The sequence below is a fragment of the Scyliorhinus torazame genome, chromosome 10 (genome assembly GCF_047496885.1).
Source record: "Scyliorhinus torazame isolate Kashiwa2021f chromosome 10, sScyTor2.1, whole genome shotgun sequence".
Classification (NCBI taxonomy): Eukaryota; Metazoa; Chordata; class Chondrichthyes; order Carcharhiniformes; family Scyliorhinidae; genus Scyliorhinus; species Scyliorhinus torazame.
The window spans coordinates 37,334,766-37,362,041 of record NC_092716.1 but is presented as its reverse complement, the minus strand read 5'-3'; the positions used below and the strand labels follow the sequence as shown (position 1 = coordinate 37,362,041).

The 27,276-nt window shown below is 43.7% G+C and overlaps 1 protein-coding gene across 6 annotated transcripts in view; it reads right to left on the bottom strand.

Annotated features, from left to right (window-relative positions):
* Positions 1 to 27,060, bottom strand: part of pmfbp1 (polyamine modulated factor 1 binding protein 1) — a 1,352,449-nt gene extending 1,325,389 nt beyond the window's left edge. For 5 of the 6 annotated variants that reach the window (XM_072517945.1, XM_072517947.1, XM_072517950.1 and 2 more), the window contains exons 1-2: positions 26,729 to 27,060; positions 21,566 to 21,720 (exon numbers count right to left, since the gene is read on the bottom strand). In XM_072517945.1, coding sequence (XP_072374046.1) covers positions 21,566 to 21,720; positions 26,729 to 26,831 — 258 coding nt within the window. In that variant the 5' untranslated portion in view covers positions 26,832 to 27,060. The remainder of the gene's footprint in view (positions 1 to 21,565; positions 21,721 to 26,728) is intronic. The other variant, XM_072517946.1, reaches the window with a different exon arrangement.
* Positions 27,061 to 27,276: the final 216 nt, after the last annotated feature.

Below are 27,276 nucleotides of genomic sequence, written 5' to 3'. Positions count from 1 at the left end.
TTAAATGTAAACTGGCACCTTATTCCTAATGCCCACGGACAAACATGAATTGTTTAAAACTGTTGCTATTTCCTAGCAGCTACCTTTCAAATCATGGAAGCAATTCTAAAATCTAGGGAACTCTAGAAGGTCACAACTAATGTATCCATTATTGTCTGTAACTATTGCTTATAAAACAGTAGGATGTCGTCCGTCAAGCCCAGGGGATTTGTAGGCTTTAAACCCATTAATTTCTCCAATACCAGTTCTTTACTCATACTATTCCCATTAGGCTCCTTATTATCCCCAAACGTTCGGTTTCCAACAATTCCAATAATCAGGTTGTCCTTTGACAGCTCCAGCTGATGAACAAGCAAGTGGATGGGACATCATCACATCATCCTGACTCGGTAATATATTGCCAATCCTTCATTATCGTTGGATTCAAATTCTGGAATTCCCGACCTAACAACACTTGATTGCAGCAGTGCAACGAGGTGACTTACCAACATTTTCACGAAGGCAATTAGGGATGGGAAATAACTGCTGCCATTGCCAGCATTTCCACATTCTACGATTGAAAAGTAACTGTATGACCAAGTGCAACTCTACCGAACGCAGAGTGCAATTCGATCGTTGCTCACAACAGTGTCTGACCCAATAGCTGTTGCTTTTTAAAAATTGAGTACGGACATGATAAAATATCAACAGAACACATTTAATCTGTTCATCATTATCATCCACCTCTACCCTGCCTCCACCCATCCACTGATGGGACCCCGCTTCACGCCTTTGTCATTTCAAGGTTCAACGGCTCTCAAGGCCCATGACCTAACCTTTCTAAAATTCAGTTCAGATTCATTAGATTTCCAGTGTTACAACACCCTGGGAAAGTGTGCAGTCAATTCCAGCCCTACTTGACAAGTGAAGTAACCAATGATTCTTATAAAAATACCCAAAGTCTTTGGGCCTTGGCTGCCCAATAATTACAGTCACCAGATTTGTAAGTTTAAAACACAATTACTGTTCATTTATAACAAGAATTATAATAAACTATTCAGCAAATACAACTGGTTAACTATAACTAATTCCTAACTCCCCCAGCCTCTATATACTCACCCACACACCACCTTCCTTCACAGCAAGTTTGCAAGTTAAAGTCTTTGTCTGCAGACTGCAATGGTCTGTTGGGGCGGCATGGGAGCACAGTGGGTAGCACTGCTGTTTTACAGTGCCAGGGTCCCCGGTTCGATTCCTGGCTTGGATCACTGTCTGTGTGGAATCTGCACGTTCTCCGTGTCTACGTGGGTTTCCTCCGGACATTAAAGTTTCCTCCCGAAAGATGAGCTGTTGGGTAATTTGGATATTCTGAATTCTCCCTCAGTGCACCTGAACAGGCCCCAGAATGTGGTGACTAGGGGATTTTCACAGTAACTTCATTGCAGTGCTAATGTAGGCCTACTTGTGACAATAAAGGTTATTATTATAGATTCATTCATCCAGGTTCTCTGCAACTTCATAAGTACAGCAGTCACAGCCTTTCCGAAGTGAGAGTAGCAAGTTCTTGTCTTTGTTCGCAGCCTATACGGGTGTAGATGGATTCATTCAGGTCCTCTGCAGGTTCAGGTCCTCTGCAGGTTCAGAAATACAGTACTCACAAACTTTCTCGAGAGAAACAGAGGAAAGAGAGCAGGATCTTCTCGCTAAACTACCAGGAGTCAATCTGAAACTCCTTGGGAATCTGAAAAGCATTCCAATGGGATAGGATCCAAACACCACCCATTACCGGGCAGAGCACAGCCTTTTGGGCCATTCATTGGCCACCAGCCATCCAATAAAACAAAGTCCCAGTTCACCTCTCTCTGGTGCCAACAAGTTTGAAGCCTTGTGTCTAAACCAACAGGAACTACTATTCTCTCTGGTAACTTCGGAATTCTGCTGCTTGCCTTAAAGATACAAGTCCGTCAATCTTGCTTGACTTAAAGATACATGTCCATTAATCATCCTTGGATCAAATATAATAATGACAAAGTAAAAGAAAGGAAATATGGGAACAAACAAGGAGGACCCTTAAAACAGCCAGACCAACTCACCAATAACACTCAGCTTTGCTGCACTTTAGCGGTTCTTATTTTGTCAATCCCTGAAATTCAAAGCTTAAATTCCTAATGGGTTCATCCCTACCCATCTCTAACCTTCTCCATCTCAAAAATCCTCATAGAATTTGCCCTTTCTACTTCAGGAGGAAGCATCATCCACCCTAAGCCCCATCATTGACAGCTATGCTTTCAGTTATCTAAACCTCGTCAGTTCTCTACCTCCTTCATCATCAGGTTTGTCCTTTGACCAAGATTATAGACACCTTGCCTCATATTCCCTTTTGGCTCTGTGTTGATTTGCCATGTTAATTTGGCTATAAAAATGGAGGTTATTCTCATTGCTGATGCAGTCGATATTCACAGTGACAAGATACAATACTGAAATGCTCAACAATCCTCCTCTTTGAAATGACACATGGAACAGTCTAAAATTTGAATAAGCATGATAGAGCTTGCATTCTACCTACAATTTCAACTTCTTTTGTCACCCATACAGGCATTTTCTGTCTCAAGGAATTTAACAGTGCTTCATTCATGTAAGTGAACCTAGTAACCACAATATAGAAGCTATAGCTTCTCACTCATCTGCCATCAAGAACCACATTTTATGAAATAGTCCTGCTTGGACTAATTAAACCTTTGAGATTAAGCATAGGCCTAGAGTTTCTAGTGGTAATAACAGGGACATCTGAAATTGAAGCGATTTCTGGAGTCTGCACATTTACAGTTAAATACTGAAATCCAGAAACTGCTGTCAGTGATTCCATGTTTCTCCGTATGATAGGTCATTGTAGAAACCACAAACCAAAATCAAGTAAATATTGACGGAATTGACAAAGGGTAGATAGATATGACGATTGAGGTGGCATATGGGACTCTTTCCTTTATTAGCCAAAGAATAGATTATTAGAGTGAGGAGCTTATATTAGGTCAATATAAAACACTAGTTAGGCTACATCAAGAATAATGCCACATTGCACTACATTATGAGGATATAGTCAGGAATGGAGAATTTTAGTTATGAGAAAATATTGGATGGGCTGGAGTTGCTTACTTTGGAACAAAGGAGGCAGAGGGGAATTTTAATTGAGGCACATAAAATTATGAGGGGCCTAGATAGAATGGATTGGAAGGATCTACTTCCCATGCAGAAGTCATGAACCAAAGTAACTGGTATAAGAATTAGAGGAGAGGAAGATGATGATTTCTCACCCAGAGGATGTTGAGACCCTGGAATTCACTGTCTGAGGAGGATAGAAGAGACAGAAATCTTCATCACATTCCGTTTAAAAGTATTTGGATATGCAAATGAAGTGCTGCAATTTACATGGCTACAGACCAAGAGCTGGGAAGTAGAATTAGTCTAGTTGCTGTTTTTAAGGCTGGCACAGTCACAGCAAGTCAAATGAACTTGATTATTGAATCTACCAGGGAAATCAACACACAACAATCTGGGGCAACATGGGGTTCATTATCTTATTTCAGACGCTTCCAGCAGGCATTTTGATATGAAATAATAGAGAAACAATGTTCACACTCCAAACAGAGCATGCAATTGTTTGGTGGAAATCTACTCATGGGTAATAGCTGATTAATTGACAGTTCTACTGACTACTTCCATGGCAGGAAGGAAAAATTCATGGGGACAGTTGGCAACTTGGTATTCAAGGAGATCACAAGAGAAAAATGAAGATCAGCGTGTTAGAAGACAACAACATTTTGTTCATCAAGGTAAGAGGACCCATGTCTGTGATCTAAATACATAACAGGGGATATATCCAGAGGAAATCACATTCTAGCATATGAAGTAATGTTACATAGCTAATTAAATGGGAGTGTAGTGCAATATGTAATTTTCTTTATAAAACAGAGAAAGTAATGAGTTAAAGAAACTGAAATCTCTTCAGTATGCTCACACACTGAAAGCAGCTGCATGATTCACACCTGGGCTTGTTTCAATCAAGTGTTAAATTACTCTGCCTTTTGGAAAGTTGACCATGCACCAGGGTATGCATGAGGATCATGCTACCTTGTTCATATAACAAGACTGTCACCTTGTTATATCCTCTGAATTATGCTAGTTTATCTACATATTCGGTAGCTGAAGTTAAACACTTGATAACAAAGGATACGTCCACTTGAGAGGGGATCGGTGGTGGTAACCAGAGAAATGATCCAAGGCATATCCAAAATTTGTAACAAGCAGCGTGAATTGAAAAAAAAGTGTACATCCTGTTTCATGTCCTGACTCGAGTTCCTAGCATGCTTATTGAGATGTTGACACAAGCATTTGCCATTCTCCACACCAAAAATCAAAACACAATTCTCCAACTTATAGTTCAAACTTTTTTGCCTGGGACCCATTTTTACCAATGTCCCGAAGGACATCCTTCGGGATCCACTCCAGCCGACCTTCGCGACCCACCATTTTCACTTACCTTTAATGTGACAGGTGAGCCTACTTGGTCCTCACGATCTCACTTGCTTTTTTATTCAATGTTACATTTCTGATAACTGATGATTTACAATCTCACTGCATCCGTTGAAAAAAAATCAGGAGGTTTGTCCTCGAACTACTCATGTTTAAGTCTTCAAATGTCTTTGAAGTTTTGAGGGTTTTAAACTTTAATTTGCCAGTGCTTCCCGCCAATTCTCAATCAACAACTGACCCACCATCCCGCTTTGCATGCCCTGTTTAATATTTACAAAACTAAACAAAGCCGCCCTCCCACTGATTACCATCTCTTGGAGGAGATAAGCAGCCTCCACCTCGAGTAAAATCCCTCCTCCGACACCCTGATGGCAAGCTTAATCCTCTTCAAATGCAAAAATTTAGGCAGGTCTCCCACCCATGCCTTCGGCTTTGGCAGCTCTGGAGCCCACCACCCTAGTAAAATCCTCCTCCAGGCTATCAGAGGGGCAGCCCTTTTCCCCTTCTGGGTCAGCCAATACCTCAAGTATCATTACCCACGGGCTCGGTGCCAACATGGTACCAGAAAGGGACTCCCAGGCCAATTTTGGAGAGGACCAGTGTGCGGTTCGCCGGTCCCCTTAAACACCGCTCACATCGGTCCTCCACTTCCGGAAAAAGCCAGTTCATATGCGTTTTGGTCATATGCGCTCTATGTACTACTTAATCTCGCACTCGAGGAGATAGAGTTTATCCGATGCAAGGCCTCACTCCACACCCTCCCCTTCAAATGTCCCATCAAACCCCTCCCGCCACTTCCTCTTTATCATCTCCAACGAGGTCTTCTCCATCAACTGCCCATAGATATGAGAGATCTTACCTTTCCTTATCTCATCCTCAGAAATTATGTTGACCAGCAACGAAGGGGGTGGAAACCGGGGAAACGTGGTCAGCTCCTTCCTCACAAAGTTTCTAACCTCCAAGTACCGGAACCCATTCCCCCTCGGAAGCTGAAACTCTTCCACCAGCTCCTCCAAATCTACCCTCCACAAACAAATCCCTAAACCTCTCTTATCCCATCCTGTTCCCAAACCCTATGTCGAATCCAACCCCGCTGAAATAACTCAATGGTTACTCAGCTTAAAATGTTGCCTAAACTGGTTCCAAACTCTTAACAAGGCTACAACTGCCAGACTTATAGAATACTTGGCTCGCAAGAACAGGATCCATCACCAATGTCCTCAGATTTGACCCAATATAGAAAGCTTCTTCCACCTGCCCCCAAACCGACCGTCCCACCACGACCCATTTCTGAACGTTCTTGATATTTGCCGCACAATAATAGTTCATCAACGCCAGCCGCCCTGACCACCTGTCCCCCTGCAAAAAGGCACTCCGGATCCGAGGCACCTTGCCTGCCCACACAAAGCCCAAAATCATCCGAGTAACTTTCCCAAGAAAGGATTTTAGGTAGAGAAGTCAGGAAATTCTGGAAAATAAATAAGAATTTCATAAGGATCGTCACTTTCACACTTTGAACCCGCCTGGCCAATGATAATGAGAGAACATCCCACCTCTTCAAACCTCCCTGTGCCCCTTCTACCAGGTTGGCCAAATTCAACTTGTGCGGCAAAGCCCAGTTATGAGCCACCCATCTTCCCAGATACTTGAAACTCGACCCAACCAGCCGAAACGGCATCTTCTCCAGGCCACTTTCCTGTCCCTGGGAGCTCACCAGAAATACCTCCCTCCTCCCCACATTACATCTGTACCCCAAAAAAAGAGCCAAGCTTAATCAACACCTGCATAATCCTACTCATGCTGGAGATTGGGTCTGTCACAAATAACAAGTCGTCCACATTTATGCGAACCTCGGTGCTCAGTGCCCCTCCACTCCCACGAAAAGTAACGGAGAAAGTGACCATCCTATCTTGTACCCCTTTGCAAACGAAAATACCCCAAACTTATTGCATTAGTGAAAACACTAGACCTAGGTGGCCTATACAACAGCCTAGTATAGCCTAGTTCAGGCGGGATCAGCGAGAGGAGATGGAGGGATTTGGGAATTGTGTGTATAAGCCATGTTGGCTGGGTATGGTTGTTGGTTGCGGGGGGGGGGGGGGGGGAGATTATGTCCTGAATTATGTATACATTTGTATTTGTAGTTTTTTGTTGTTATAAAATCATAAATGCCTTAATAAAATGATTGTAAAAAAAAAAAAGTTTATGACCTCCGGTTCTGGACCCGACGGGAAAGTCATCACTACTTTCAATAACCTCCTTTCTTGGCCAACAATTGTCGGCCCTTCACAATCCCGTATGATCCTTGGCTATCACCCCTGCAAACAATCATCCAAGCGCATTGCCAGCACCTTAGCCAGTAATGTTGCATCAGCGTTTAATAATGATAGAGGCCAATAAGGTCCACATTTCTATGGATCCTTAGCCTTTTTCAAGATTAAAGAGATAAAGAGATCAAAGCTTGTGCCAATGTGGGCATCAGCTCCCTGCGAGGCAAACGAGTCATTGAACATTTCCAAAAGAAGAGGCTCCAGCTCCACAGATTTTTAATAAAAGTCCACTGAGTATCCACCAAGGCCCAGAGCCTTCCCAGACTGCGTGGAATCAATGCACCTCGTCACTTCCTCCAGCCCATGCGGGGCCTCCAGCCCCTGCACTTTCCCCTCCTCCACCACCAGGAAATCTAAACCATTCAGGAACTGTTTAATGTCTGAGTCCTCCTCCAGGGGCTCATACCTGTACCGCCCCCCCCCCCACCCAAAGAACAGCCTTGACCTTATTGAAACCGGCCCTTCTTTTCTCTAACTCCACTCCCAAGTCCTGGCTATTTCAGACGGTATGGCCTTCCCAGCGGCACTCACATTTCCTTTGCCCACATCAGGATCTTAATAATAATAATTTTTATTGTCACAAGTAACACCGCAATGAAGTTACTCTGAAAAGCCCCTAGTCACCACATTCCGGCACCTGTTCAGGTACACAGAGGGAGAATTCAGAACGTCCAATTCACCTAACAGCACGTCTTTCGGGACTTGTGGGAGGAAACTGGAGCACCCGGAGGAAACCCACGTACAGGGAGAACGTGCAGACTCTGCACAGACAGTGACCCAAGCGGGAATCGAACCTGGTACTGCAAAACAACAGTGCTAACCACGGTGCTTACGTGCCGAGGTCCAGGTATCGATGGAGCCGGACTATGGGGCGGGATTCTGCCATTCCGCGGCAGAGTGTCCACGCCGTCAGAAACGGCGTCGTGTTTTACAACGGCGTGAACAGGCCACTGCCAGGAGTAATTCTGGCCCCCTATAGGGGGACAGCACGGCCCTGGAATGGATCGTGCCGCTCCAGCTGCCGATCCCAGCATGAACGGTGCGCCGCAGGATCCGCGCATGTGCAGCTGTGCCGGCACCATCGCGCGCATGCACGGTGGCCTCTTTCAACGCACCGGCCCCGACGGAACATGGCGCAGGACTATAAGGGCCGGCAGGAAGAGAGGCCGGAGGACAGGGAGGCCGGCCCGCCGATCGGTAGGCCCCGATCGCAGGCCCGGCCACATCAGAGTCCCCCCTTCCCCGCCCCCCCCCCACACAGGCCGCCACCCACCCCTTGCACACAGTTCCTGCCAGCTGCGAGTAGGTGTGGACGGTACCGGCGAAACAGTTCCCGCCGGAGAATCGGCGTGCCAGCCCAGCCGCGTATAGCGGCCCGCGATCAGCGCTCTGCGGAGAATCGTGTGCCGCCGTCTGGGCGCCGTTGCCTGGTCGCGGGGATTCAGCACGGTTGCTCCACAGCTCCAGGGTCCCAGGTTCAATTCCCAGCTTCCATTGCACCATTTTCTCACCTGCACCCCGCTGGCCGCAAAATGGACCAAAAATTTAAAAAACAGTCCTCAGGCAGGAACCACCTTATGTTCAACGACTCATTCAATGGCCGCCACCAGAAGTCCCCAGATCAACAAAATCATAACGAAGAATCAGTTAACCCATTTTACAAGTTATGTTTTTGTAAGTTTAATCATCCAAATCAGGACGGCATGGTGGCACAGTGGTTAGCACTGTGGCCTCAGTGTCAGAGACACGGGTTTGATTCCAACCTTGGGTGACTGTGTGGAGTTTGCATATTCTTGGGTTTTCTGAGTGCTCCCGCCTCCTCCCACAGACCAAAGCTGTGCAGGTTAGATTGACTATCTATATTAAATTGCTCCTTGGTGGGGTTACGGGGAATATGACCTAGGTAGGGTGCTCTTTCAGAGTGCCAGTGCAGACTCGATGGGCCGAATGACCTCTTTCTGCACTGTAGGGATTCTATGATTCTTCTAGGAAATTAGGCAAAATGCCAATGCAGTCTTAGTTAATCTATCAAATTCACCAATCCCCTGGATTTGTTCTACAGATCCATCCATACATTCTACACTCATTACAGCACTTCATCTTTTTAAAATAAATTCAGAGTACCAATTCTTTTTCCCAATTAAGGGGCAATTTAGCATAGCTAATCCATCGACCCTGCACATCTTTGGGTTGTAGGGGTGAGACCTACGCAAACACGGGGAGAATGAGCAAACTCCATACGGACAGCGACCGGGGCCGGGATTGAACCCAGCCTTTCAGCGCTGTGAGGCAGCAGTGCTAACCACAGCGCTTCCCGCCCACACCACTTTCTTATCGCATCATTTTCCTCAAGTTATTAACCTTCAAGTAATCCTTAACTCACCTAATTCCAATTCTCAACAGCAATTAAATGTTTTCCAACTCCTTTGACAAGGTCCCTCATGGTAGACTAGTACAAAAGGTGAAGTCACACGGGATCAGGGGTGAGCTGGCAAGGTGGATACAGAACTGGCTAGGTCATAGAAGGCAGAGAGTAGCAATGGAAGGATGCTTTTCTAATTGGAGGGCTGTGACCAGTGGTGTTCCGCAGGGCTCAGTGCTGGGACCTTTGCCGTTTGTAGTATATATATATAAATTATTTGGAGGAAAATCTAACTGGTCTGATTAGTAAGTTTGTAGACGACACAAAGGTTGGTGGAATTGCGGATAGCGATGAGGACTGTCAGAGGATACAGCAGGATTTAGATTGTTTGGAGACTTGGGCGGAGAGATAGCAGATGGAGTTTAATCCGGACAAATGTGAGGTAATGCATTTTGGAAGGTCTAATGCAGGTAGGGAATATACAGTGAATGGTAGAACCCTCAAGAGTATTGAAAGTCAAAGAGATCTTGGAGTACAGGTCCACAGGTCACTGAAAGGGGCAACACAGGTGGAGAAGGTAGTCAAGAAGGCATACGGCATGCTTGCCTTCATTGGCCAGGGCATTGAGTATAAGAATTGGCAAGTCATGTTGCAGCTGTATAGAACCTTAGTTAGGCCACACTTGGAGTATAGTGTTCAATTCTGGTCGCCACACTACCAGAAGGATGTGGAGGCTTTAGAGAGGGTGCAGAAGAGATTTACCAGAATGTTGCCTGGTATGGAGGGCATTAATTATGAGGAGCGGTTGAATAAACTCGGTTTGTTCTCACTTGAACGACGGAGGTTGAGGGGCGACCTGATAGAGGTCTACAAAATTATGAGGGGCATAGACAGAGTGGATAGTCAGAGGCTTTTTCCCAGGGTAGAGGGGTCAATTACTAGGGGGCATAGGTTTAAGGTGAGAGGGACAAGGTTTAGAGTAGATGTACGAGGCAAGTTTTTTTTTATTACACAGAGGGTAGTGGGTGCCTGGAACTCGCTACCGGAGGAGGTGGTGGAAGCAGGGACGATAGTGACATTTAAGGGGCATCTTGACAAATACATGAATAGGATGGGAATAGAGGGATACGGACACAGGAAGTGTCGAAGATTGTAGTTTAGTTGGGCAGCATGGTCGGCACGGGTTTGGAGGGCCGAAGGGCCTGTTCCTGTGCTGTACATTTCTTTGTTCTTTGTTCCATTTTTTTGTCTACAATCCAATTCCACTTTAAAATTATCCATATTTTCAATGCCTTGCATACACAAAGAAACTAGTTATCTTGTATTTTGATCATGAGCTTTTCAGTCTTTGCACATAATACCGGTTGGTTTAACTATATACTTGTCAAAACACTAAATACAATCTACTGAAAAAGACCATTAAAAAATTCGGAGAATAACCTATTTAGGCCAAAACTACTTCAGGTTTAGATTAAACCAACAATACTAATCCTCAACTCAATTTTACATACTTTTAGAAGATTGGAAAATTGTATTGCCAAGAACCTCTTAACCAAAGTTTTCTCCTCCGCTCATCAGCATGTGGAAGTGAAGACTGTACAACCTATTAGTTGCTTTACATTCAGCAATACAATTGTGCAAGTGGATGCAAATACCATGAATTGTAAAAAGCAGAATAGTCGTATTTGAACCAAGGTAGAAGCCAGAGAGGTACTTACTTCAAAGTGAACCTATTCTGAGAAAACCTTTCTGTTTTGACCATATCTCCTGTGTGCATTCAGAAGCAAGAGTACTGGGATGAGAGCTAGTTATACACTTTGCCAGGAAAGCATTGCAATTTTGAATGTATGGCATGGCACGGACAGTGGATGCTTAGTACTGTCACACGTTCTATGACAATATGCCATTACACAGGCAGATTAACACACCAAATGAATGTACAGGTTGCTGTAAAAGGAACACAATTATGCAGTGCAACCATACATAAAGTTCTTCCCCAGCATGGTATTTTAAATGTAAGCTATACTCAACAGTTCTGAATTACAGAATACTGAAGATGAATACGAAAAGCCAAGATCTTCTGGAACCCTTAGGCGAGATTTGCCAACTCTGAAGTGGCTTTGTACATTGCCTTGTCCTCTTCTGCTTCAGGTGCAGCGTCTAACAAAGTCAATGATCATGGCTCACCAACTTTCATTGTGATTGATAGCAGCCAACATCTTGGTTTTGTTATACCTGTTCTGCTCTTAAACTTTGCCTTCCTCTTGCTTGGCTACTCTCAATTTCATCAGTCACTACCAGACACTATGTTTCTCTCACCCAAGAACATGCCTAAAGAATTGTAGCCATCTCTTGATGATCATCTGCAAAGATGTTCTTGTGTGCCTGCTTCCTTCAATGCTTGCTCATTCTTTGCTTGCACTATCCAACTAATGCTCATCATACAACTCAGAAACATCTCTATTACCTTTAATTTACCTTCCATTATTTTGCTTATATTGCAACTTTTGCATCCTATGTTAATGACTCCATATTAATGTAACTTGTTATTTGTGCTATATCAATTAGCCATTCTTGTATTTTAAAAGATGCAAATATGCACCTATTTTACAGGGAAAGAGGGGACTTTTTTTATTTGTTCATGGGACATGGGTATTGTGGCAAGGCCAGCATTTGTTGCCCTTGGGAAAGTGATGGCGAACTGCCTTCTTGGCAACTGCAATCCTTGCAGTGGAGATTACAATGGGTTCTTAAACTCCTCTTCCGTGTCCCCTCCATCTGGACCTCCTTTAACTAGTGCAAGAAGCTCATGCACTTCTTTGTCACTAAGATTGCGACAATTTGATCAGCTGCCTTTGCTGCATCCCTCCCTTCCACTAGTCCACTGACCAAACATCATTGAATCCTCCCCCAAGCCCTAGTCTTAAAACTCATATCTTTCTCTAGTTTCTCTCCTATACCCCTAATGTGCTCCCGAAGCTCATCGTGCTTATGAAACCCACCTTATTCTCTTGATCCCACAAAGCTAATTACTCAACTTCCGCTCCTGATCCCGTTTTAGTCAATTTTGTAAGCAGTCCTCTCTACAGGTAGTGTGACTCGCTCCTTTAAATTGTCGTCACCAACTCTCTCCTAAAAAAACAACCTTGGAGTCCATCATCCTTCAAACTATCATCCTATCTACAACCTCCCAAATCCGTTCCATCTTTCCCAAAACTCCATGTTTGAATCCCCCCCCCAATCAATTTTCCACCCATGCCATAGTACCGAAATATCTCTTCAAGTCCTACGTGACTGTGACAAAGGTAACATTTCCCTCCTCATCCTTCTTTGCAGTCTTAAACACAATTTAAACACAGTTAACCACACCATGCTCCTCCAACACCTTTCCACATTTGTCCAGCTGGGTAGATTTACTCTAACTTGGATCAAATTCATATCTATCTAATCATAGCCCGAGAATCATTTGCAAAGGCCTCTCTTCCCCATCCCACATGTTACCTCCGATGACCCCATAGATCTATCCTTCACCCCTTCCTATTTCTTATCCACATGCTGCCCCTCAGTGACATCATCGAAAGGCACAGCATTTGTTTTCATAAGTACGCTGGCAACATTCAGCTCCACTTCTCTTGACTCCTCCATGGTGCCAAATTATTAGACTGCTTATCCACTATCCAGTGATTGATTAGAAGAAATTTCCTCCAATAAAATATTGGGAAAAGTGAAGCCATTTTTGACCCCAGCTCCAAATGTCATTCCCGAGCTACTGACTCTTTCCCGCTTTCTGGCAACAAGCTGAGATTTCAGCCAGTCTGTTCGCAACCTTGGTGTCACCTGTGATCTGGGGTCATTCTTGCAGCTCTACAATATTGCCTGGATTTTGCCCCACCCAAGCTCATCTGCTATCAAAACCCTCATTTGTGCCTTCATTACCTCTAGACTCAACAATCCCAATGCAGTCCTGACTGGCCTCACACTTTCTACACTCTATAAACTTGAAGATCATCCAAAATTCTGCTGTTCACGTCTGAACTCACATTAAGTTTGATCCCAGTTCACCACCCACCTCCCACCTCCCCCCCCCCCCCCCCGCCTCCCCCGCCCCCCCCCCCCCCCCCGCCTCCCACCTCCCACCTCCCACCCCCCCCCGCCTCCCACCCCCCCCCGCCTCCCACCCCCCCCCCCCCCCCCCCCCCCCCCCCGCCCTGCTCACTGACCTGCATGGACTCATGGTCAGTAGGATAACCAGGGGGAAAGACTAAGGCCCATTAAGGACCACAGTGGCATTTGTATGTGGAGCCAGTGGACACAGGTATCGTTTTAAACAAATACTTTGAGTCGGTGTTCACTCGCGAGAGGGATGGTGTGGGTATAGAAATCCCCGTGAGAAGGGCTGAGATAAAATTAAAGAGATTAAGATTGACAGAAGTGGTTGAGTGGTCTGGCAAGCTAAAAAGCAGACAAATCTCTGGGGCCAGCTAAAATGTACCCCAGGCTGTTGAGTGAGGCAAGGGAAGAAATAGCAGAGGTGTGGGCAATAATTTTTAATTTCTCTCTGGCCACAGGAGAGGTGGCGGAGGTCTGGAGTATAGCCAAAATGGTACGATTATTCAAGAAGGGAGAAAGGGATAAACCAGGAAACTACAGGCCAGTCAGTCTTACCTCAAGTGGTGGAGACTATTGCAAGCAATTCTGAGGATTAATCTACATTTGGAGAGGCAGGGATTGTTATATTACATAGAACATAGTGCAGAAGGAGGCCATTCGGCCCATCGAGTCTGCACCGACCCATTTAAATCCTCAATTCTACCCTAACCCTATAACCCCAATAACTCTTGTAGCCATGTAAAATGGCTGCGTTCCGATTAATCTGGCCAAAACCCAGTTTAAAACGGCTAACCCGAAAGACTGCTGGGAAAAGCAGCCAAAAAGACACAAGCAGGCAGCTGCAGACAGGTTTGCATATTCAGCTCTGGGAACGTAGCCCAGATCGATACTCAGGGCTATCAACAGCCCATCAACCCAGGTATCCGCAGTTGCATGCAGTACTGTTTACACCTAATCTACTCAGACATCCACAGTTAAATCGGCTATCCCCGGGAACAATTGCAACATATTAGCAATTGAATACCGGGCCAGACCTGTCGGCGCCTGCAGTGGCCAAAACAAAGACAGGTGAGCGACCACCTCCGATCGAGGAATCGCCTCACCATTGGACACATCGACCCCAGAGACTGGGGACAGAATCCAATCACTTGGGACTCAGGGTCAAGGGCCGCCCCGGGAGGCGGGAAGCCCCTGGGCCCTATAAAAGTAAAGGTCCAAGTTCAGATCTCTCTCTCTCATCTTCGCCTGCTCGAGACCTTCGCAAGACCAGCCACCGTGTATCGTAAGTTTGAATCCAACGATCGCTATCCGGTAGAGACACCTAGCCACCGACCTGTAGCAGCCTTTTGAATCCCGCGGGCCAGATCTGATTGGACAAGCCATTCGTTTCCCTGACCTGGTGGGCTCTTCCTAAGTTAAGTATTGGCCAGTAGTGATAGGTTTATTATATAAATAGTAGTATTAGGGTATTAATATTGCTTGTTGTATATAATAAATGACCGTTGTTTTAATCCTTACTAAACGGTGTGCTGTGTTATTAATCATAACCTGAACTTGAACCACATGGCGGTATCATAAAGATACCTGGCGACTCATGAGCAAAGGTGACCTAAACAGAGCAAATAGACTAAGGCTAGAAAGAGCAACACTCTTCCTAACCTTTTTGGACACCAAGGGCAATTTACCATGGCCAATCCACCTGACCTGCACGTCTTTGGACTGTGGGAGGAAACCAGAGCACCCGGAGGAAACCCACGCAGACACGGGGAGAACGTGCAGGCTCCGCACTGTGACCCAGCGGGGAATCAAACCTGGGACCCTGGCGCTGTGAAGCCACAGTGCCAGCCACTTGTGCTACCATGCTGCCCATCAGAATTGTAATATAAATATTACTCGTTTGTCTTGTCGAATTGTATTGAACTTGATCTTAAACAGTCTTCCAGTTGATGACAAATTATTTATTGAGTAATAAAATAATATACTCGTGAGTTCTTTCACTTCAATATTTTGACTAGTAAGATAATTAACTAAGATTAGATTAAACTGACAATTATGATAATACACTACACTCTGATCTGGTCAGGTCTTTACTCTAGCTGCACTACACACATGCTAACCAACTGAAAGAGCGGGAAACTACTTATATAGTCCCCGTTAGTGTTGCCATCTAGTGATCATCTGACTGTACATGTATTAACATGTACAGAGATCACTACAGGGATTAATCAAGAACAGTCAGCATGGTTTTAAGGGAAGGACATGCCTGACCAACTTGATTTAATTTTTCCTGACCAGTTGTGTAGGTGAAAGCAATACATTTAATGTAGTCTACTTGGATTTCTTCAAGGCTTTTGACAAGTTGGGAGACTGATAGCATAGGACCAGGAGAAGGCCATTCAGCCTCTAGAGCCTGTCCCACCACTCAATGTGATCATGGCTGATCTGTGACATAACTCCATATATCTGCCTTTGGCCTATATCCCTTAATAACTTTGCTCAATAAGATTTAAAATTAACTGATCTAGTTTCAATGGCTGTTTGTGGGAGAGACTTCCAAACATCTACCACCATTTGACAGAGCCCATGGGATGGAAGGAAATTTGGCAAATTGGAGACAGAATTGGGTGAGTCGCAGGAAGCAGAGGGTGATGGTCAAGGGGTGTTTTTCTGACTGGAAGCCTGTGTCCAGTGGGGTCCAACAGATATCAGTGTTGGGGCCCTTGTTGTTTGTAGCTTATATAAATTATTTAGGCATGAATGTAGGAGGGTTGATCAGTAAGTTCGCAGGTGTTACGGAAATTGGTGGACGGTAAATAGTGTGGAGGATAGCCTTAGATTGCAGCAGGATACAGACAGGTTGATCAGTGGTAAATGGAATTCAATCCAGATAAGGTGAGAGGTGATGCACTTGGGCAGAACAAACAAGACAAGGGAATACATGATGAATGGTAGGACCCTGGAAGCACCGAGGATACGAGGGACCTTGGTGCGCATGTAGCAGGGCAGGTGGATACAGTAGTCAAGAAGGCATATGGTATATTTGCCTTTATTAGTTAAGGCAGAGAGTTTAAGAGCAGGGACATTATGCTGGAACTGTGTAAAAAGTTGGCTCGGTCACAGCTAGAGCATGGTGTCCAGTTCTGGAATCCACATTATGGGAGGGATGTGATCACACTGGAAAAGGTGCAAAGGAGATTCACCAGGATGTTGTCTGGGCTGGAGAGTTTTAGATGTGAAGAAAGATTGGATAGACTGGGGTTGTTTTCCTTGGAGACTTGGGGGGGGGGGGGGGGGGGGAGACATGATTGATATGTATAAAATTACGAGGGGCATAGATAGATGAAGACATTTTTCCCCTTGGTGGAGTGATCGATGAGCAGGGGGTATAGATTTAAGACAAGGAGCAGGAGGTTTAAAGGCTATGGGCCAAGTGTTGGAAAATGGGATTAAGATACTTGGGTGTTGTTTTTGACTGGCGCAGACACGATGGGCCAAAGGGTAATTTCTGTGCTGTAGACCTCTGTGACATCTTGTAAATGGCATACACTGCTATCACTGTGTACAAGTGGTGGAGGGACTGAAATTTAAGGTGGTGGGTAGGATGCCAATCAAGCACATTTGTGCCGTCTGGTATTGACCTTTCTGAATGTTATTGGTATGCTAATGAGTGTAAGAGTATCCCATCAGATTGTTAGCTTGTGCCTTAAAAGACTGTGGATATGCTTTGGGAAATTATGAGATGAAATTATGAGAACTCTAGGCCTCTGACTTGCTCTTGTAGTCAGTTATTTATACAGCTGGTCCATTACGTTTCTGGTCAATGGTCACCTTATGGTGGTGAATTTAGCAACAGTAATATCTTTGCATATCAAGGGGAAAGAAGTAGATTCTGTCTCATTGAAGAACATTGTCTGGCATGTTACTTGCTATTTAACAGCCCAAGTCTGAATCCTGGGCTGCATGCGAGCAAGGACTGCTTCAGTATCTGAGGAGCTGAACACCATGCAATCATCTGTGAACATCCTCACTTCAATTGTGAACAGTTTGTACAGCAGTCAAGACAAAGAAATCCTAAAGGGGTGGTGCAAAACCTGGATACTGAATTCACTGTTAAAAGTGGATTGGAAGTTTTGTTCAAAAGAGTCATTCGAAAACCCTGGACTGGATTTCAGAATGCAAACTGCTAATGGAAAGCATTATTGTGAAAGATTTTAAAGCGTGGAGTGGAGTTTGGAAATTCTCAAGTGACAATCATCTGGGTGGATTCGGAGCAGAAATCCAGACATTCTCTTGAGGTTCGGAGGTGAGAGAGTGTACTTGGCCACAACCACCCTGTGTTTAAAGTGACGCTGTGCGACGGAGACCATTGCAGCTAAAGATATACTCTGTAATCCATGGTAATCTCAAAAGCTGTGTGTATTTGTTAAAATGGGGGAGAGGGGGTTGCCATTCTCCATAATGTTCTTGGCTATGCTGGATGCGAACACATGAACAATTGAAATAGGAACAGAAATCAGTCATTTGGCCCCTCATGACTGCTCTGCATTCAATAATATCATGGTTGATTTGTTTGAGTTTTGAATTCCACATTCCCACCTAGCCCCAATATTCATCTTTGATTCCCTTACCCAACAGGAATCCATCTACCACTGCCTAAAAAATCTTCCATGATATCAGCTCCCCTTCTAAAATCCTTCTTTGCATTCTAAAGTTGCACATACCTCAGAGAGAAACATTCCTCTTCATCTCTGTCCTTAAGGGCAACCCCTAATTTTAAAAACAGTGCTCCCTAGTTCTGGACTCACCCACAAAAGGAAACACCCTTTCCACAACCACTTTGTCAAGACCATTCAAGATCTTTCATACTTTAATCAAGTCACCTCTCACTCTTCTAAACTCCAGTGGAAACAAGCCCCGTCTGTCTAACCTATCCTCATAAGATAACCCGCTCATTCCCGGTATTAATCTTGTAAACCTCCTCTGAACTGCATGCAAAGTCTTTAAATCCTTCCATATAACAAGGAGAGCAAAACTGAACACAATATTTAAGACGTGGTCTCACCAATAATAACATCCTTACTTATGTTCAATTCCTCTGGTAATAAAGGATAGCATTCCATTAGCTTTTTTAATTACTTGCTGTACCTGCATACAAGGTTTTTGCGACTTATGGACTTGAACAACCATGTCACTCTACACCTCAGCATTCTATAGTCATGCTAAGTAATACTCTGCGTTTTCATTCTTCCTGCCAAAGTGAGCAACTTCACGTTTTCCCACATATATTTCATCTGCCAGATTTTTACCACTCCTCAACCAATGCGATAGGCTGTTACAGTACCATCTCCTCCAGAGAGCTAAAGGGATGCATATATGCTTATTCCCCCCACTGCTCCAGTGCTGCTCCTTGATATTTGCACAAAAAGGTCATGCAGAGAGAGAAAGAAAAGAATGTCAGAAATTGTGTTGCAGTATTTGGGTGATGTCCCTTTCGAGGCTGAGTATTTAAAGATAAGTGGAGGCTGCGAGACATGGGTAGGATTTGAAGGTGTGCGACAGTGGAACATCTGAATGTTAGGCCGGAGTCCTAACTTCTGTAAAATGCTGATGGGCATTTGATGGCGAGTGATGGGTGTACGGTACATGACAAGTAGGAGAGGCTGGTTATACTTTGGATGTGAAATGCCCTTTGAAGGTGCATTAACTGACCTTGACAAACAGACTCCAAGACGGTGTGTTGCCTTCCTGGTTCCAGGGTCAAGGATGTCTCCGAGCACCTGCAGGGCATTCTGAAGGGGCAGAATAACCAGCCAGTGGTCATGGTACATATCAGTACGAATAACGCAAGTAAAAAGGATGAGGTCCCCCAAGCAGAAAATAAGGACTGAGGACATAAAGGTAGTAATCTCAGGGTTACTACCAGTGCCACGAGTTAGCGAGATTAAAAATAGCAGGATATATAAGGTAAATACACACCTTGAGAAATGGTGTAGGAGGGAAGGATTCAGAGTCATAAGAACATTAGAAATAGGAGCAGGATAAGGTCATCTGGCCCTTCGAGCCTACTCCGCCATTCAATGAGATCATGGCTGATCTTTTTGGACTCAGTTCCACTTTCCAGCCCGAATCCCATAGCCCTTTATTCAGAAAACTATCTTAATCTTGAAACCATTTAATGAAAGAGAGTCAATTGCTTCACTGGGCAGGGAATTCCATAGATTCACAACCCTTTGGGTGAAGACGTTCCTCCTAAATTCAGTCTCAAATCTACTTTCCCTTGTTTTGAGGCTATGCCCCCTAGTTCTGCTTTCACCCACCAGTGGAAACAACCTGCCCGCATCTATCCTATCTATTCCCTTCATAATTTTATATGTTTCTATAAGATCCCCCCCGCATCCTTCTAAATTCCAACGAGTACAGTCCCAGTCTACTCAACCTCTCCTCGTAATCCAACCCCTTCAGCTCTGGGATTAACCTAGTGAATCTCCTCTGCACACCCTCCAGCGCCAGTACGTCCTTTCTCAGGTAAGGAGACCACAACTAATCACAATACTCCAGGTGTGGCCTTACTAACACCTTATACAATTGCAGCATAACCTCCCTAGTCTTAAACTCCACTCCTCTAGCAATGAAGGACAAAACTCCATTTGCCTTCTTAATCACCTGTTGCACCTGTAAACCAACGTTTTGCGACTCATGCACCAGGACACCGAGGTCTCTCTGCACAGCAGCATATTTTAATATTTTATCTAAATAATAATCCCATTTGCTGTTACTCCTACCAATATGGATAACCTCACGTTTGTCAACATTGTATTACATCTGCCAGACCCTAGTCCATTTGCCACATTCCTTCATTCATGTATATGTGCTGTAACCCTGAATTAGAATGTATTTCTTTATCCCTTACTCTGACCTCATCGATTAACTTATCTGTCTCAATATTCTGTATCCCGCACTGATATTATCACCTGGTTGCCACACTCTTGCCAAGTTAGTTTAAATCCTCCCCAATAACACCAAGGCAAATTCTATTCTAATGAATTTCTGAAATGGGAAATAAATACTTTTAAAAAACAGGTGACAATATTCTTTTGAGGCATCATCTGGTAATTGTTATGCATTTGGGGGAAATAAAGCATTTCACTGTGAAGGTGCAAAAAGGGAAGGTTGCACACATGATATCTGGATCAATACAAATCAAAACATAAATTAATTAATAAATAAACCAGCCATGAATATAACACACCATATTCAGACAGTAGTAAATGGGCTGTGTATTGTGTAACAGTAAATACTCAAATTTTGATGTTTAACTCTACATTTAGTGGACCAGTAAACAGTACAGAACGAATGACGAACCTTGTTTAACAGGAGCAAAAAGCTTTTCCATGTTAAAACGCTAATGCATTTGGTAGTATTGATTAAAACGTCACTTTTATTACAGTACAATAATGTTCAATAGTTTGCACCAACCAATCAAGATAATAAACTTGATTTTCCAATACCTGAAATTCTACTTCTATTCAGAATTTGTCTCAGGAAGTAAATCAACTTTAATTTACTTTTGCTGTGGGACCACTAAATTTAATTGTTTGCTTTATAGCCTTCAGAATTATTAAATTTAGGTCTTCACATTACAGCCATAAATACAAGTAGCAGGAGGATAAGTTATGCAGCTGACCTTACATACTCTGCAGGTGATGAATTTAAGGTAATACACAAAGTTACAACTGGTTGATTGACTATGTTAAGTTCATTAACCTTTTAATTCTACGACCTGGGTTTGAATGCAGTACTGATTGATGGCAAGAAAATCTCACTCTGCTGTCTGCAGCTGAGGTGGCATGCAACTTGAAGTATGTTTCAATAGACTCAACCCACTAGTCTCCATGAACCAACAACACAAAACTGGCACTGGCTGATAAAATCAATGTTATTCTCAACAAGCCATTCCATCAGATAAGTGTGTGCAGCAAAAGTTAGCGAACAGACTATAGATTTATTTGCTATTTCCAAAAGGCCATTCAGAAAAATATCACATGACATACAGAATGCTACTTAATCGCTCAACAAATCACTTGAAGCAGTGCAATTATACACAGTATGGTCTTATTTTCAAGTACTGTCTTATTTTCAATTTTGCATTTTGTTCAATTATAAAAGTAACTATAAACAAGCAACCTTATAAACAATTATATCAGCTTTCAAAATAAACATCTCAAATTTAAAATAATTAGGAACTGGAACCAACCACAAGAGTTTCTTCTCTTCCATCATTTAAGGTTTCTAACCGGTGTAATCGTTCCTGATATAGTGCTCTGAATTCACCAAGTAGTTCCTGCATCTCTGGTTGAGGTAAAGTTCCAACATCACCACGAATACCAAATCGTGCAGCAAAATCTCCTGCTAAAGAAAATGAAAGTTACAGATATGGAAAGAAATGTTGTGTTTTCTACCCCAAAATTTGCCTAGTACAGAGAAATGGTGGGGCGGATGAACTCCTGGATGGGGGCCGACAACCGCCTCGGCGGTGGCCAACGAGCACCTGGATGGACAGGAGAGAGCCAGAGCAGGCAAGTGCCAAAGCACACAAGAGAGTGTGAGTACGCAACACAGAATGAGTGCGCGTCGGAGGGGGATCACAAATGCGAGGCAGAGCACGAGAGTCACAATATAGGTGAGAGGAAGAGAGTTGCTCAAGATAATTAGGAAATAGGCTGAATCAGTGGAAACAAATGTTTCGCTGTAGGTGGAACTGTGACAATATTATAGATTATAGAATTTAGTGCAGGAGGCGGCCATTCGGCCCATCGAGTCTGCACCGGCCCTCTGAAGGAGCACCCCATCCAAGCCCACACCTCCACCCTATCCCCATAACCCAGTACGCAACCCAACACTAAAGGCTATTTTGGACACTAAGGGCAATTTAGCATGACCAATCCACCTAACCTGCACATCTTTGGACTGTGGGAGGAAACCGGAGCACCCGGAGGAAATCCACGCACACACGGGGAGAACATGCAGACTCCGCACAGACAGTGAACCAAGCTGGGAATCGAACCTGGGACCCTGGAGCTGTGAAGCAATTGTGCTAACCAGCATGCTGCCCGAAGTAGGCCAGAAACAGCTCGGGGACTATCTCAGGAGTCAATCTCCCACCCAATACCGTTTACAATGTTTGCAAGTGGCAAAGTTGAAGTAACAACAGAGGGCAGCGGTTGTGGGAGGGGACAAAAGAGAGAGGAAAAGAGTAATAGTTCACAAACATGTTGGACCACAATGATCTGTTTGGTGCTTTGAATATTTTGTTCATGAGACGTGAACATCGCTGTCAAGGCCAGCAATTGTTGCCCATCCCCAATCACCTTGAAGCTCCTGCATATTTCTACATTTAATTCAAGCCTTCTCAATACAAGTAAGCATTTTGCACATATTTTTATAGGAATTTAATTACACACAATTTCACCCCATGTTGAACACAAGGAGGCCTCTACTAAGACAAGGACAAACTATCCAGACTTTTCAAAAGGAGAATTTTAACATGGTAAGAGACACATCATAGTGGATAATACATTCCTTTTGGATGCAAAATTATGTTGTTTCCAGATTCTTTTCGGATGCAAACTTATTTTGTTTCCAACATCAAAGAAGATATTGCTATTTTGGGAGTTCTGAGCAATAGACAAAAATGGTTTGGAAGACAGAATTGTTTATTTTTAAAGTAAAACTGACCCATAGAACTTTGGTTGCTATTAACTCGCTATGTCATTGAGGAGCCCTCAAAACAATTCTGACTCAGTAACTCACAAAACTATTACTGGCAGTGAATCTCAAACATCTTTCAGGTATCCTACATAAATAGTATGCTAAATAGGCTAAACGCCACCTACTTACACGTAATTCAAAATCTTCACATTGACCTCAATGAGACCAGTATAATAAATACTGAGACTATACTAGAAGTGCATAATTGCAATTTTGGTGCTCATTACAAGCTCAAAGAGTACAGTGCTTCTAGTGCAATGCCTTTATTAGGAACTGAATGTAACATGGCTGTCCCTGCTCAACAGACCCTAACTTTTAATTTTTGTTTAGAGACATGGATAAACGGAGTCGCAGCACTGCTGATTAACTACGTTTAAAATATTTTTATTAAGAAAACTTTTTATTCTAACAGTCAAGAAATCTACTGTGTATTCTGTACCACTATTCACTGCAAGCAAACATTCAATGGTCAATACACACGTGGGAATGCTGAACAGGGCAGGGTACAAAGACATCCCACTGGATAACAGCTACCCTGATCAGATCATTCTGCATTGTGTAATTGTACAAACTCATGAACGGACCTAAGACTGTCACTTCCAGCCCTGAAAAGTGTCCAGTCTACCCAAGATTACCCAAGGGCAAGGTGTCTCATAAAATTGAGTAACAGGTAAAGCTAGCTATTTCACGCTGCTACTAATCAGTAGTAACACAGGGTGTATTCACCCCTAAAAGGAGTCAAAGAGACATTCTATCACACAAATGAGTTTTATCGTAAGGGTCCTTCATGTTTATTCCCCCTTTCTTTTATTTTGTAGTTATCATTTCTGAATCATGGGTGATTAATGGAAATGTATCTTTAAGGCAAGCAGCCGAGGTAGGGTGCTCTTTCAGAGGGTCAGTGCAGACACAATGGGCCGAATGAACTCCTTCTGCACTGTAGCGATTCTTAACCATTGCATTATTAATGTAAGCTTATGGGGGACTATGTTTGATTGATTGTTTGATGGCCAATGTTGGCCAAAAGGCCACACTCTGCCCAGTAACAAGTGATGATTGGAACCTATACCAGTGGGACTGTTCTCAAGAGACACGAGGGAGCAGTTGAATCCTAGACACAGAAAGACAAGGACCTGCTTTCTCTCCCTCTCCAGAAAGGATGTGTGCTGTATTCCCAAAGCTGCAGAGAACTTGCATAAATTAATCTACAAGGGAACTGCAAACAAAGGCAAAAACCTGCTCTCACTCTCTCCAGAAAGGTTGAGTGCTATAGGTCTGAAACTACAGAGACCTGATTGAATCTGCAGTAAAACATCAAAGCGAAAACAAAGTTCGAAGAGTAAGATTTTAAAAACCACCATCTGAGGCAAAGACTTTTTTAAAAACCTTTAACCCATTTCTTCCCATGTTTGTCGGTCTTGTGTGCGTGGGGGCACATTAAAGCAGGGAATTGGGGATAATAGTTAATCAGGTGCATGTGCTGCAGATTTCATTACAGTTCTTGTTATTAATTTAAAACGTAATTGTGTTTACATTTACAAACCTAGTGACTGTAATTATTAGGCAGCCAAGGGCCAAAGACTTCAGGTATTTTTCTAAGAATTATTGGTTAATTGGCTTGTGCTGTGCCGCTAGGTCAAGTGGGGCTAGAATTGATCACACACTGGCCCAAAGTGTTGTAAGAATGTGATATAGGAATTTAGTGCCAATGTGATGCTAGGTATGTAGGCCGCGTAATGATATGTAGACAGACATATAACTAAAGGGTTAATCACAATACTTAGCTGTGACACTAACACTAGAGGGCACCATTAAACCACACTATATAACCGAGTGCCTAAGAGGCTCAGGGGCTCTTTCCACGCAGGAGTAGTTAGATAGCAGTCGTGTAGCAGAGTCAGGTCACAGCCTAGCCCCACGTGTTGTTCAGATACAGTTTATATAGTTATATCTCATTACTTTATTTCTAGAGTTAGTTCAGTAGAGCGTCAAACTCATTTATTAGTTTTATCATTACTTAATAAATTTGTTTACTTTACTTCGAAGACTCGTGTATTCTTCAAGATCATCTGCAACCAGTAACGGCAGATATTACTTTAACCAAGTAATACAACATGCTACCAGGAGTAGTAATATAATATAACAGGCCGTACATCCCAAGTACAGTGGATCGTATTAAACAGCATATCCCTTCTGCTGTTTGTAATGGACAAAGTACAGACTATACTCAACCAACCAGTGTTTGCAAAACGCAAAACAGTGTCCAACATTTAACTGTAACTGGACAACATTGGCGAACTAATCCTAAAGTGTGCTAGGAATCACTATGAACAACCAATTTGAGATTGTTAGTCGGACTTGCAGTGCGATGCATTTGCATGTACTAGAAACTGCATATAGTAATATACAGGGCCCTGTTCTTTGCAGAAAGAACACAAACATACATTGCACTTGTTTCAGCTGAAGAAAAATAATTGATAGCCATTCGCTGGTTCTTCCACAAGGCAGTGCCTTAATAAAAATCAAGCTTCTTGGCTTAAATGTCAAACAATGTTCGTCAGTTAATCGTCAGTCACCAACAACTGGTGCTCTGGTTTCAATCCACATTCCAAAAATGTGCAGGTTAGGTGGAATGGCTATGCCAAATTGCCCCTTGGGTGTCCAAAGGTTAGGTGAGGTTTTAGGTTTGCAGGCGCATGGGGCTGAGGTAGGATGCTTTTTCAGACAGTCTGCGCAGACACGATGGGCCGAATGACCTTCTTCTGCACTGTAGTGATTCTTAACCATTGGATAGTTAATGTAAACCTACCGAATAGGCTGGTTTAGCACAGCAGGCTAAACAGCTGACTTGTAACATAGAACAATGCCAGCAGCGCGAGTTCAATTCCTGTACCAGCCTCCCTGAACAGGTGCCGGAATGTGGCGACTAGGGGCTTTTCACTAACTTCATTGAAGTCTACTTGTAGCAATATGCGATTATTAATATTACTAATCTTCATTGTCACAAGTAGGCATACATTAACACCACAATTAAGTTACGGTGAAAAGCCCCTAGTCACCACATTCTGGCACCTGTTCGGGTACGAAGGGAGAATTCAGAATGTCCAAATTACCTGTGACACTGATAAAGATTATTAACCAATCCTTAATCATTCACTTTATTGTTCAAGCAAAACACTACGTTTTAAGCACCATGTATTCCTCGCCATTTGTTGTTACACAATAGAGAAGTACTGAAAACTTTTTTGAAGATTTCATGTCTTTGCTATTTTTGTTATGTAGCAAGTCCAACAATCATTACAAAGATATCAGTCACCCAGCAATAACAAAGCATAAATATATAGGTTTTATTTTGAAACAAATTTAGCTTTTTTAAATTGGGGAGGTTATTCCAATAAATAGTAATACTCAAAAGACGCCCGCTCGTTTGTTTTTATAATAATTAAATATTTATAGGCATGTTTTAGAAGATGCTTATTTTACGAATGACAAATATTTCAATTTCAAAAGAAAACTGTTATCCTAAATGAAAACATTTACCATAATCGAAAAACTCACTTCTTATGAACGGTGCAAGCAAGGCTTTACAACTATGTATGTAACATTTCACTTTTTCTGTATGCTTTGCCCATTGTTAGTCGTTGCTCACCTGTCCCAGCCAGTTGAGGAGCTGCTCTGGGTCTCCCGCCGGGGCCTTCCCCCTCTCCCGCCGCCTCCTGCCCGGCTCTCGCCCACCGCCCGTTCACGCTCATGTCGTCCGCCTTGGGGTTTTTCCCCCACTTGTCCCGCAAGCTGACTCGTGAAGGATCAAAACAAATGCCGAAGTCCAAAAGCGGGGAGAGAGGGGGGCTCAGTGTGACATGTCACGGCGACATCCCCTCCCCACACGAGCAGCAGCAGCAACTCAATCAGGGCCTCTCCCAGTCAAACCGCAGTTTGTGTTTGCCTCTGCAACCTGTCGACGCCATTTCCAGCCTCGCCATTGGTCGCGGCTGAAACCACAGAGACCGCCTAACACCGGCTGACGTCAGGTGGTGGGGAGGGGGCGGGGTAAATAGTTTGACATCTCCTCTAGCCAATCGGGAGCGGGGATGGTGTCCGCTGTGCCCGTCATTCGCACCTTCCTCCCCCAATCAGGTTGAAAGAGAGGCGGGACCGGTTTGGTGACGCGATGACGGGCGCGAGCAATGTTTTCAT